Genomic DNA, 12,552 nt, shown 5'->3' with positions numbered 1-12,552 from the left:
ACACAAGAACAAGGCGACGTTCTGGAAACGCGCCGGGTGAGACTGTTTCCAAACTCTTCTACCTTTTGAGCGATTTCCAGGCGCGTTAGTTTTCATGTAGCGGGGGTGGGAGCGATGAGCCCCTCGCAGGGCCACCCCACCCTGGCTCCGACCCCGCACCCCGCTCTGGCAGGTGCCCTGGGACCCCCGAGCCATCACCCTCTCCCTACCAAAGGCCACGGGAGAGAAAACTCCAGGGGGAATGCTTTCAAATATTGCTAGGGGAGGAAAATTGTTTTAAAGCACGCGATTATTGTTGTTATTATTACAGTTTTTAAAAAAATCTTCTCCTCTCATTAGCACGCCGTGGGGATGTAGACAGAAAATTAAAAGCAGCATCCCCGGTGCAGATCGGGGTGGTATTTTTATTATTTAAACGTGTGAGCCCTGCCAAGGAGAGCGTCTTCTGGCCAGACACTTCCTCGCTTGTCCACCAGGAGAAGTGAAGGGGCCCCGTCCCCCCCCAGGAGCCCCGTCCCCCCCTTCCCAGCCCCGTCTCAGCCCGGGCTGCCTCTGGGGCAGGGGGCAAAGCCCCGGCCCCCCCTCTCCCACCCCAGCACCCCCAGCCTGACCCTCGGACCCCAGCCCCCCCAGCACGCTTCAAAGCCCCCCCAAATCCCCCAGTCCCACCCCCGGGAGCGGGGAGGGAAGCGGGGGCACCCCCGTGGGTGAGGTACTGAGTTTCTCGGGGGGAGGGGGGATGGCCCACTTCGCACCCCCACCCTGAGCTCCGGCCGATGGGTGAATCCCCCGGGAGGGAAAGCAGTTGGGTTTTTCAAAGAAGGAAAGCCCAGGAGAGGGTCTGCGGGGAGAAGGGGGTGTCTCCGGGCGTGCTGCTGAGGGGGCACCGGGTGCCCACGGCTGCGGGGGGGACAGGCCGGCACTGCCCCGCGGGGATGGAGATAACGGGACGGCTGCCGGGGGTGCGCGCCGTGCCGGCGGGGCGGGCGGGAGAGGGCACGGGGCGCATTGCAACGGGGGGCACCGGGGCCGCTGCAAGGGTGAGGGGGCAGAGCAGGCACGGCGAGGCGGGAGGGCAGAGCGGGCATTTCGGGGGGCACAGGAAGCAGAGCAGGACGCGGGGGCTGGGGCACGGGAGCCACTGCAGGACGGGGCGGGGGCCGGCTACGGGAGGCACTGCGGGGGTGCACAGGGGGCGGTGGGGGCGAGGACGCTTCGCAGGACAGAGGGGGACAGGAGGCACTGCAGGACAGAGGGCACAGAGGCTGCTGCAGGACGGGGGGGCGGAGGCACAGCAGGACGGGGGAGCACTGAGAGAGTGCAGGACGGGGGTACAGCAGGCACAGCAGGACGGGGGAGCACAGGAGGCACAGCAGGACGGGGACGGGATACAGAAGCCACTCCAAGATTTGGGGGGGGGTGGATGGTACAGGAGGCATTGCAGGATGGGGGGCAGAGAAGCCCCTGCGGGCCGGGGGGCACGGGAGGCACAAGAGGATGGGGGCAGAGAAGCCCCTGCGGGCCGGGGGCACGGGAGGCATTGCAGGATGGGGGGGCAGAGGAGGCATTGCAGGACTGGGGGGGGCAGAGAAGCCCCTGCGGGCCGGGGGCACGGGAGGCATTGCAGGATGGGGGGGCAGAGGAGGCATTGCAGGATGGGGGGGGGCAGAGAAGCCCCTGCGGGTCAGGGGGCAGAGGAGGCATTGCAGGACTAAGGGGGGGCAGAGAAGCCCCTGCGGGCCGGGGGCAGAGGAGGCATTGCAGGACTAGGGGGGGGGGGCAGAGAAGCCCCTGCGGGCCGGGGGCAGAGGCGGCTCTGCGGGAGGAAGCGCGGCGCGGGGGGAGGCAGCCCCGGGCAGCGGCGGTGCGGGAGGGGGTGTCTCACCTTGAATGCCACCGGGAGGGTCTTGTTGCAGCGCCAGTGCGAGGGCAGCACGGAGCAGAGGAAGTTGGGGCTGTCGGTGCGGACCAGCTCGGCGGGGTGGTCAGCGATGATCTCCACCATGGTGCGGTTATCGTGGGGGCGCAGCCTGGGCACGGCGGCCGCCGCTTCTTGCTGCTGCTGCTGCTGCTGCTGTTGGGCTACTACGACCGGGCTGACTTCGCTCATCTTGCCGGGCTGCAGGCTGCTGGAGGGGGGGCTGAACCTCCGGCTGGTGCTGGGATCTACGGGAATACGCATCACAACAGCCACAAGTTAGCGAATTGGGGGGCGGGGGGGGGGAGCGGTAGGGGGATCGCTCGAGGAGGCGTGTAGTGGGGGGTGTGGGTTGTAAAAAAATATATATATCTAGCGAAAAAAGGGGTGAATGAAAAAGTGGAGGGGTGAGGGTAAGGGGCAAAAAAGCAAATCAGGCAAAAAAAAAAACCCAACAACAAAAAAAAAAAAACAGGAGAGGATTAAACGCACGAGGAAAAAAAAAAATCTCAGTCTGTTTTTGTTTGGGTTTTTTTTAAAAGAAAGCTGGACGGGGCGGGGGGCGATGCCGGTCCGCGGGCAGCTGCAGCCTGGAGCAGCGAGGAGACAGAGTCTGGCTGTGGGGTCCGGGGCTGCCCCGCTTAGCAAAGCCCGGCTGGAAACTGCATGGTCCCGGCTTCTGCCCAGCTGCAAAACGCTGCTGCTGCTTCTCCTCCTCCTTCCTTCCTTCCTTCTTGCACAGTCTCTCTGCTCTTTTCCCTCCTTCTAGCCACCGCTTCTTCCCTCAAGTGCTTGAATTTCTTTCCTTTTTCTTCCCCTCCCTTCCCCGTCCTCTTTTCCTTTTCGGATTTGCAAAAGGTTGTCTTGGGAGAAGGAAAACTCGCTGCTGGTTCAGCTTCCTGGGCTGCTGCTGTTGGCGGCCGCCAGAAGAGGAGCGTAACTCTCACACCCGGAGAGGGGGTGTTCAGGGGAATGTCCCGATTTCCTCCGAAGAAATCTTCCTCCTCCGGACCAAAAAAAAAAAAAAAAAAAAAAAAAAAAAAGGAGAAAAGGAGCAAACAAGGAGTCTCGCTGGGACAGAGGCGAGGAGCCTCTGGGCTCCCCCGCTTATTGCCTTTGGCTTCAGGAAGCGGAGGGAAGCGGGAGCTCGGGAAGGGGCTTGGGAAAAGTGGGGTGTCCCCCCCCCGCAAAAAAAAAAAAAGGCGCTCCCCAAGCGATTTCGGCGTGGAAAGAGAGTTACTGGGGTTGTTGGGGTGAAGAGGAAAGTCACACGACTAATAATTAAAAGACAGACTTCAGCCGGTTCCTTTGGGAGGATCAGGACTTAGGAAAAGTTGAACTTTCGGATTGCCAGGGAAAAAAAAGCGGGGAGCACAGTTGGAAAAAAAAAACAACACTCCAAAACACCCCTCCTTAGGCTGATTTCTAAAATATGACCAAGTAAATTCTGGGAAAAGGCAGCCTCGGTGCAGTCCGGTCCTTTTAATTAAGTCGCTGCTGGATCCAAGTCCGTTGGGTTGAATAGGCTAACAAAAATCTCTTTTTTTTTCCGCCCTTGATGAACAACAGCAGCAAAAAAATCATTAAAATGTCGGTTTGTTTGAGTTATTTTTCTTTCTGAAAAATCGGGGGTTTTGTTTTTTTTTTTTTTAAAAAAAGAAGCAACAAAACCCAACAAACTTCTTTTGGGTCCCAAGAAGTTGAGGTCGGGGAAGATGAAGGAGCCGAAAAAAAAAAAAAAAACCCAACCAACCAAAAAAAAAAAAAAAAGCCACAGTTTTTTTGTCCTGAATGTGGTTTTTTGGAGGCTGGGATTTCTAATGATTAGGTTTTTGTGGTTTATATATACAGGACTCTCTGGCTAAGGCGATCATTATGCTGATGAGAGTCAGCAGCACGTGGTGTTTCAGTCCTCAGCCTTCAAAATAAATACAACAATGTGCATCCCCCCCGGAGGAGAAACTTCGCTTTAAGTCGCTCTCACCCACGGGGAGGGGGACGGGGACGGGGAGGGGGGGGAGCAGGAGACGCTCTCCGATCTCCACTTCTCTCCGGGTTTTTTCCATTAACACTTTTGAGCTTGTTTGTTTAAAAAAAAAAAAAAAAAAAGAGGCATGAAAAATCTTGTTTGCAAAAAAAAAAAATAATAGTAAGAATAATCTGGTGCCAAGGGTTTTTTGGGTTTTTTTTTGCTAAGTCTCCGGTAGTCTAAAGCCTAAACCATTTCCTTGAATGAATGAAAGCTATAAAACCCCCCTCAGACTATTAAGGTAAAGGGAGTCTGGTTTGTTTTCTCCCTTAAAAAAAAAAAAGGGCAGATCTTATTAAAAACAATTTACATACCCAATGGTAAAATAGTGTAAACGCCTCCCAGCGCAGATAACGACCTATCACAACCCTGCCTCTAATTTCTAAGGCTTTACTTGCTGCTTCCACCTTCTTGTACAAAGTCGGCGCTGCCTGTGCGCTCCTTGCTCGCCGCCTGTGTGTGACTCGGGGCGGTGTCTGTCTGTCTGTCTGTCTGTCTGTGTTGGGGGGGGGGGGGTTTGGGGGGGACGCGTCCTTTTCACAGAGCTTTTACAAACCCTAAGTCCGGCACCCTGCCCCGGCAGAAAAGCCGCGTTTGTCCTGCCTGCCCCTCCGCGGAAAGCACAGCGAAGCAGCCCGGCGGCCCCACGTACATGGGCACGGGGGGGTTGGGGGGGGTGAAGAGACACACACACCTCTCCCCCGGGGCTGCTTCCGCGCCCTGCGGAACCTCCGCGCCCTCCGCCAGCCGGACCGGCAGCGCTGCCCACCGCGCACCCCCGTCCGCCTTCCCGCCCCCCCCCAAATTTCTGCCTCCCCATGAGGGCAAAACCCCCGGCTCCGCCCGGGGGGAAGGTGCGTGCAAAGGCGGCAGCCGGGCTGCAGCGCTGCTCCTTCCGTTTGTGATTTTAAAGAAGAAGAAGAAGAAAAGATCTGACGTTCGGTCACAGGGGAGAGCTCTCGCTCCGCGCACCGCGGCTGCCGCCTCCGCTCCGCTCCGCTCCGCTCCGCTCCGCGCGGCGCGCCGGGCACCGCGCCCTGCAGTCGCGCACCCACTCGGGGCTGTCCCACGGGTAAAATGGGGAGTAACAGCCCCTGACCCGCTGCCTCGCAGGGATCGATGTCCTCTTCTTCCCCCCCCCCTTTTCTTTTCTTTCTCTTCCCCCCCCTTTTTTTCTTCCTCCCCCCCCCCCTTTTTCTTTTTTTTTCCCCCCCTCTTTTTTCTTTTTTTTTTTTCCTTTTCTTTTCCTGGTCCCATGTTGGAGGGACCGTGGAAGCTTTGTGAAAATGCATTTCCCCGTTGTGAAAATGCAGTCGCTGTGGATCACACCGCAAACCCCACCTGAGCTCGCCCCGTTTCTCCGACAACCATAGGGATCTGCTTTTCCCCAAAAGTGACCACAGGCATTTCCAAAGGACAATTACTCGACACCTCTAAAGACCAGTGTATTCAGAAGCTCTGGTTTGCTACAGTTGCCATACAGAAAATATACTTTTCCATAATTATTTTGGTAAAATGTTTATGACCGTAGGTTCTTATGGCTTTTCCCCCCCCTTTAGCCAGAGGGGAAATACATTCCATTAGAGCCATTCCAAAGGTGCTAGAAAGAAGGCAAGAGGTTGTCTTATATCCAAAGACTATATAAGCCTGACAATCTTGATTTATTTTATTTCAAACAAGAAGATACATTTCCACTTTTAATTAGTCACACTAAAAGTTTTACAGTCGCCTCTCTTCCTACTAAAATAAAATAAAAAGTTAATTAGGATAAACTAAAATAAGTTATTGGACACTACCAGTGTAAGGTCACTTAAAATAGTCCACGGTTATTTATAATGTCGAAATAGAATTTTCCACTCAACGCCCTAACAAAGTTTCAGGTATCTGGCACAGCTGATTTTCAGTCTCCGTGCAAAAATATCTTTCTGCTGAACATTTACACATTTAACAGGAACTTACTACAGCCCAGAACAGATCACAGCTCAGAGCACTAGAATTTTATTTAAATGGTTATGGACAAATTAATAAAAGTACCAGTAATGTTTATGGACCTGCATAAAAGCTGGACAGGATTTTTCAGAAATAGTAATTTATGTTATGATATGTATAATCTGGAACTTTGGCATGGATTTGGCTGAAATAGAGAGCAACCCTGCTGCTCGGCTTTCCTCGGGTTTTATTTCAGAACTTCTCGGAATTGCAGCACTGGTTGCAAAATGGGTCATATTTTAAGATGTTAGAGAATTGTAGGAGGTTAGTGAAAAAATGTGCTTGCATGGCAAATTATGTCTCAACAAACACCTTCAGGTCCACTTTACAAACTAAGATTTTCATTAGCACGGCTACATTTGCTGCAATTTCGATTGTCTTTTAGCTTCTTTACTTGAAACTATGTGATGAATACAGCCATAATGAGCTTGCTTTGGGACAAAAAGGTAATGTTTTAAAGAGCACTGAGTTTGTTTACTGTTACACTTATAAAGCATGGGCCCAGCACGCTCCTGGTGTAAGCATGGTCTGCTCAAGGTGAAAAATAATTGCCAAATTTGAAAGATTCTAACCCGGATGATGTTCCCTAAATAAATAGTTTTGATGCCAGTTTGTTGGGCTGGAATGTGCTGTAAATATGATGAATACAGAATTTATTTTGAGCTTCTCTATATATGTAAATAGCCTTTGTGAAACGGGAATAAATGAATGGGTTCGCTGGGTTTGTTATTGTATTGGATATTTTTAGTCAGAGCGACTACAGCAATGTCAGCAATTATTACCATAGTTAAGGACTTGCCAATATTCTCTTTCCAAAATCTACCTTCCCAAAGTTTTTTACTCGCTCGTGAAAATGCGCATCGAGCCAAACCCTGTGAACTTAAGTAAGCTTCGTGCTAGAGAAGGTTTTGCCCGAATTTCCATTCATTTCAGTAGGGGCAAGATAAGCTCCAGTGTCTCTTGGCAGCGCTTTACTTTCGCTTTGGTTGTAAATTGACTCTTTGCCCAGCTATTCTTTGCTTTTTCTGAAGTATGACAAATAGTAACTCTAGATTTGCAGGTTATTTGGTCTGTTAAGTAGGCATGTGGTAATGAGTTCTGTAACTACAGCATTCATAGTCAGACTATGGACTACTATGGTTTGTTTTACTACTCTGTCCCTGCCCTGTTGATTTATGGCCCAGATAAAAGAAGATTCTTTGTGTCCTGACATTAGTCGAAAGCATTTAATATTTCAGCACCATGCACTGGTTTTTAGCGTTTATGGTCCCCGATACAAACATAAGCATAAAGGTTTGAAAGACAGGCTAGAAAATGATTACATTAAAAAATCAATCTTGAGAATATTACTTTTTCCCCCAGTATTTTCAGTAGGAAGTGAGGACCAAGAGCTGAGACTCTTGCGTTCTGCCTCAGGATTTGATGCTGACTTGCTCTGCGACCTCGGACAAGCCTTTTAGCAAGTTTTCCTTCAGTATAAAACGGGGTACTAACTATTACCATATACCTTTTGAGATACAAAGATGTGTGCTTAAATTCTCAGAAGTCCAAAGATTAGCAGGGCTCTGCATCTGCAAAGCATACCAGTAATACCGGGAGAAAAATTCTACAAGCTGGTCAGAAACCTGCCGTGTCACTACTGAAAAATTGTCGGCTTTTCCATGGCACGCAGTGAAACGCACGTTATTCAAACAACAAAGTAAATAGTTCCTGCTGCTGATTTTTTTTCTAAATGATTTATTTTCTGCTTCTCTAATAAGGATGGTGTGCAAGCCTAGGTCTCAGTCCTACCGTAGGGTTCTCCCATTTCCCTCCCTGTCTGCAACCTCTTATGCCCCATTGGAACTGCCTGTATTTCAATGAGGTTTAAAGCAGCAAATGACCATGTCATCATTGCGAAGGAAAGAAACGTGGGCCTACTTGTCATCTTATGACAGCGTTTGAAAGAGAAAGTACGGCCTGTGTTTTCTGGCAGTAAAAACTTGAATGTGTAGTACGATTAGAAAAATGTTTGGCCTTTTTCAAGTAATTTTTTTTTTTTGCTTGCAACATGCAAACTAAAAGTTAACTCCATAAAGTTGTTAGGGTCCCCATAGTTAGGGACAAGCTGTTTTTTTCATGGCAAGATTGACTTTGTCCCTTTCCATTAATCCTCCTCCCAACTTCTGTGTAACTAATTTCAGAATGAGGAGAAAGTAATTTTTTTTTCCTTGAATTATTTCAGATAAAATCAGCACATTGTTTTAGAGATATAAAGGCTAAAATAAGAGAGCTTAAATTTTCTCCCCCCCCCCTTCTTTCAGCATATATAAAACCAGCACGAGCCAGAAACTTCACGGTTATTTTTTCCATTGACCTCAATGAAAACTGGTTCCCTTGACTAACTGTGGGGAAAGTGGGTGGTAGAACTGTTTGTAATTAAAAAGGGTTTATACATTTGGAGCCTTGCAGAGTCCCTAAATTTTGCATGCTGGTTTTTAAGAGACTAATGAAGTGCACTCTGGCCAGATACAAGCTCCATAAAGCTCACACTGAAGATACTACAAGATGTAAGTCAGTCTCGAGTGGGAGAGGTTGTTTTTAATGCTCCCAACCACAAGCACACCACCAGATTCTTGCCTTTACTGTCTCAGTGTTGCAATGGTGAGGATTCCCGCTGTAAATCAATAGCATGAATGGCAGAAAAAAAATTCAGGCAGATTCTTTGTTAATAACATGAGTCTTGAAGCTGAAGCAATAGAAAAACAGCAAATAGTGATAGACTTCTTTGAAAAAGGATGAAAACATACAACATCGAAAGTCTACAGGAGTGCAATAGAAGAAGAAAGCATATGGTAATGGCGAATGTAGAGTAAATGTAATGGACGTAGCAAACCAACTCTTCAAGGAACTATAAAAATTAGTCTATTTTTGTCCTTTATTTCCTGAAAACTCACTCCAATGATGAACTGAGCATAGCAAGGCCAGACCAGAGGATCAAGAACATAATCATATTTACAGTATGACATAACGTAATCCTGAAAATGCTGAGCATCCCGGTCACACTTTGGCATAATATATGTGTGCCCCAATTAGGTGTGGTCTTAAGACCTTGAGTGTGTGGGGCATAACACAGGATCAATCCCTTAATTGACTGTTGTGGAATTAATTGGCAGCCAAGTCACAGGAGACAACAACATCAGTCCAGAAACAAGCCATAAGAGCAGATGACAAAACATTAGACATCACAGGAATGGTTCTCTCTAGTAATAAAAGACAAAGATCTGGCAGAAAAAATATTATAGGTGAAGCTGCCAGCAGTATCTGCAGTTAAGCTTGTCTACCACTTTCCAGTATAAGCCCTTGTTTTCACTCACATAACGTTGCCAATTTTTAACTGTTCAGGATGAGCTTTTCAATCCTGAGCCTGCCTCAAGCTGAATTTTTTGGAAACTTCCAGCAGAAATACTTCTGCTGCTTCTAAGATCGGCATTAAGAGAAAACACATTGTTTCACAACAGTTTAAAATTTCTTAGAATCATCCCAATATCTATTTCAGAGATGGGATGGGAGGTTTTACTAAGGAGGAGAGGAATAAGGCAGAAAAATCAGATAAGTTCCTTTTGTTGCCCTTGACCAAAAGGATCCACCCGAACTTGGCTGAGTTAGAAGTTGCTGAAAATTGTTGAGGTTTTTCTTGCGCGTGCTCAGTACAGATGGAGTAGTTGGCAGCTGAATTTTGCAAAGCCTCCATAGCAGCGCTGGGCTTGCTAGACTGGGTTGGATCTGTAGTCAGTCTAGTCTGACTGTAGGCTGCACTAGATGTTTTAGAGGAAAGGATAAGAAACCCTAGAGTCAGCAGATAGACATGGGATCTATTCCTCCTTTAAGGTCTCATCCTAGTTAATAGTAGCTTATAAAATATGATCAGAATGACTGTCAGCAGTTCAGTTTTAAATTGTGTCTTTTAGAAGTCTATAATTCAACCATAAAAATTCCTTCCAGGCTGAAATCTGGCTTATGCTCTCAGTTCAGAAGTCAAAATTCTCTACAGTTTTTATTTTTTGAATAGTCTGTTTTGAAGTGATAGAAAAAAAGTCATGTACAAATTCTGGACATTTCTTTCATAATGCACTTCATAATTCAGTTATGATAAGTATGATAAGCTTTAAACTATTTGTTTCAAATGCTGGTCAGGCCCTAGAAGGAACACAAGTAATTTAAATCTTCACCATTAACACTAGACATTCAAATGTGAATAAGATTCTCGGACTTCGGGATACTAGGAGTATTATGATATTAGGAGCTTATGTGATGCAATACCAAAACCTGTTATTCTAGTTTATTTTATAAATATTTAGATAATTTCTTAAATGCATACATAGTGAAAAGCAAGGGAGAAATCCTTCTGTCCTTTCGTGGCAAAACTCATCGTGATGTCAGTGAATCAAATATTTAGATAATTTAAGCATAAGAAGAAAGACATAACCTGGAAGCACCCAGGAGGAACAAGTAAGAGGTCCTCAGAGGGGGAAAAGCAGATGCAAAACCTTTCTTGGAAGACCACAGCAGCTCTCATTACTACCAAAGCTTCCCTTTGTAGTAGAGACGATAGAGCAGCTCTTCCCATCCTTGGAATGCTTTCAAACATACTGTGCTTGGCACCCTGAGGTTAGTGTGATTTTTGAGCAGATAAAAGCCCGTTACATGAAAAGGCAGATCCCACCCTCTTTCTTTTTTTTTTTCCCCTTGGTAAGAAAGAAAAGCCTTATTCTGTCTGCAGTGCCACTGATTTCAACGGGAGCCTTCATGGAATAAGGTGCTGCTTCATGTAAGAGAAGCAGAGGCAAGTCTTTAGGTAACTTGCTACTTTGGCTTGCTCTCCTTATCCTTTCACATTTCCATGTCTAAATGCCCATTTTGCTGAAGAATATGTAAAGTCTTTCAGCTCTTCATTTCCACTCCATTTTAAAGAGCTAGAATATTTCATATTTTTAGGCACGGGAAAACCGTCTTCCACTGGTTTTGACAATTGAAGAACACGGACTGAGGGATTCAGAGGAAAGCTCTATTTACTAAACACCACATGTAGATTACCACTGATAGTTTTTCTAAGGAAATTTATGACCTGTGTGGAGTAAATAAACTCCCTTTTTGGTAAAGAATCTGCAAGCCAATCATTCATGCTTGCTTAGAGACGTTACTGTTCGTGTTGCTTTTATGTGGAAGGCTACAGTAAAGGGTGATGTTATGTCTAAAATAGACAGTCGGCAGCTCTGGAAAAAAAAAAAAGCCCTTTCTGACATTACTTATCATGAGATTCTTGCTAGATTATGGCACATTCACTCTGATTCAGGAAAGAAAGAAAAGATAATCATAGGACAATTATAATTCTTGTAACTAATATGTTATCTTCATGCACACACTTGCATGCCTAGCTACATTTACTGGCAAGTTACGGCATTTTACACATCTGAAATAAACAGAGAGCTCTCAGTATGTTCAAAATGTTTAGTAAGCCTGAAAGCTGTTTGCTCTGTATCTCAGAGTAAATGAGAATGGGACAGGCAATTTTCTTCTCCTGGCTGCCTGTCCTGTACTCCTATCATTACGCTCCTTCCCTGCTCCCCTTCCTCTCTCCATTTTGTGCTCTGGATCCAATAGAGACATAACTGTTGAAGGCAATAATGAGAACTAAGTGAGAAGAAGGAACTTTTTAAAGTGTCTGTATATCATGTTTTCAGAAAGATTAGTGTTTTTCATGTACAAGTAACTCAGTGGCTTTTAGTGGTTCCCTCCTTGATTCACACTAGTGTGAGAGGAGAACTGAGCTGTTATTATCTACGAAGTCTGCCTAATTTAATAGATGCATGCAGTATGTGTGCTTATTTTCTTTAAACTATCATATGTGAAATTATCAATACAACCATTAGTAAATACTATTCTACCTATGAAAGCATTCTGCATTTAAAACAAGTGTGTGCCTTTCTGAGTGATGATCCCATGCCCTTAACTCACCCCATTGTACTTCAGCACATACGCCATGTAATGTCAGCGGGGCTTTGTCTTCTCTAGAAAAATGATCTCATTTTGATGAGGGGTGTCAAAAATAGTTTTGCACCCTCAGATCCACTCAAGTAGTAGTAGAAATGGTTGCCTCACTGGTGTGGACAAGGTCAGGTAAGTTCATTGCTTACCGTAGCAAATCATGCCTGTCAAGGGCTCATGGGACAACTTGCCTGCATAGGGTTTGGCTCAGCGCATATAGAAGAATTTGTTACAATAGGTGTTGAACTCGACTGACTTTGTCCACACTGGAAGAGCAGTTGTTTTCAACACTACTCCAAGACGTGCGGAGAGTGGGTGGGCATTTTGATAACAGTTGTGAAAACCATGTCGTTTGTCTGGGGTAGGTGCATACCTACCGAAATATTAACGCTATAAAAGGCCCAATTCAGTAAACCTGGGATAGCGCAAAGCCTGCAGCGTCAGCATGGACTTTCTATGCCAACGTACACTTGCAGGATATCAGATGAGGAACAGGATTTTTAATACATTGTCACTTAACATCTACATAAATACAGGATTCAAAGATGCAAGCCAGTCATCAAAACTGGATGATTTTTAAGACTATGCA

At 46.8% G+C, this 12,552-nt stretch overlaps 1 protein-coding gene across 7 annotated transcripts in view; it reads right to left on the bottom strand.

The window, feature by feature from the left end:
- The window catches only part of RUNX2 (RUNX family transcription factor 2), a 226,036-nt gene that overhangs the window by 160,024 nt on the left and 53,460 nt on the right, over nucleotides 1-12,552 (bottom strand). For 3 of the 7 annotated variants that reach the window (XM_072858329.1, XM_072858334.1, XM_072858336.1), the window contains exon 2: nucleotides 1,886-2,166. In XM_072858329.1, the coding sequence (XP_072714430.1) occupies nucleotides 1,886-2,166 (281 nt within the window). Of the gene's footprint in view, nucleotides 1-1,885; nucleotides 2,914-3,355; nucleotides 3,542-12,552 lie in introns of those variants that run through there. The other 4 variants (XM_072858333.1, XM_072858332.1, XM_072858335.1 and 1 more) reach the window with 4 other exon arrangements.

Source organism: Ciconia boyciana, chromosome 3 (assembly GCF_034638445.1).
Source record: "Ciconia boyciana chromosome 3, ASM3463844v1, whole genome shotgun sequence".
Classification (NCBI taxonomy): domain Eukaryota; kingdom Metazoa; phylum Chordata; class Aves; order Ciconiiformes; family Ciconiidae; genus Ciconia; species Ciconia boyciana.
The sequence above is the reverse complement of the archived record's forward strand: the minus strand, read 5'-3'. Positions and strand labels throughout refer to the sequence as shown.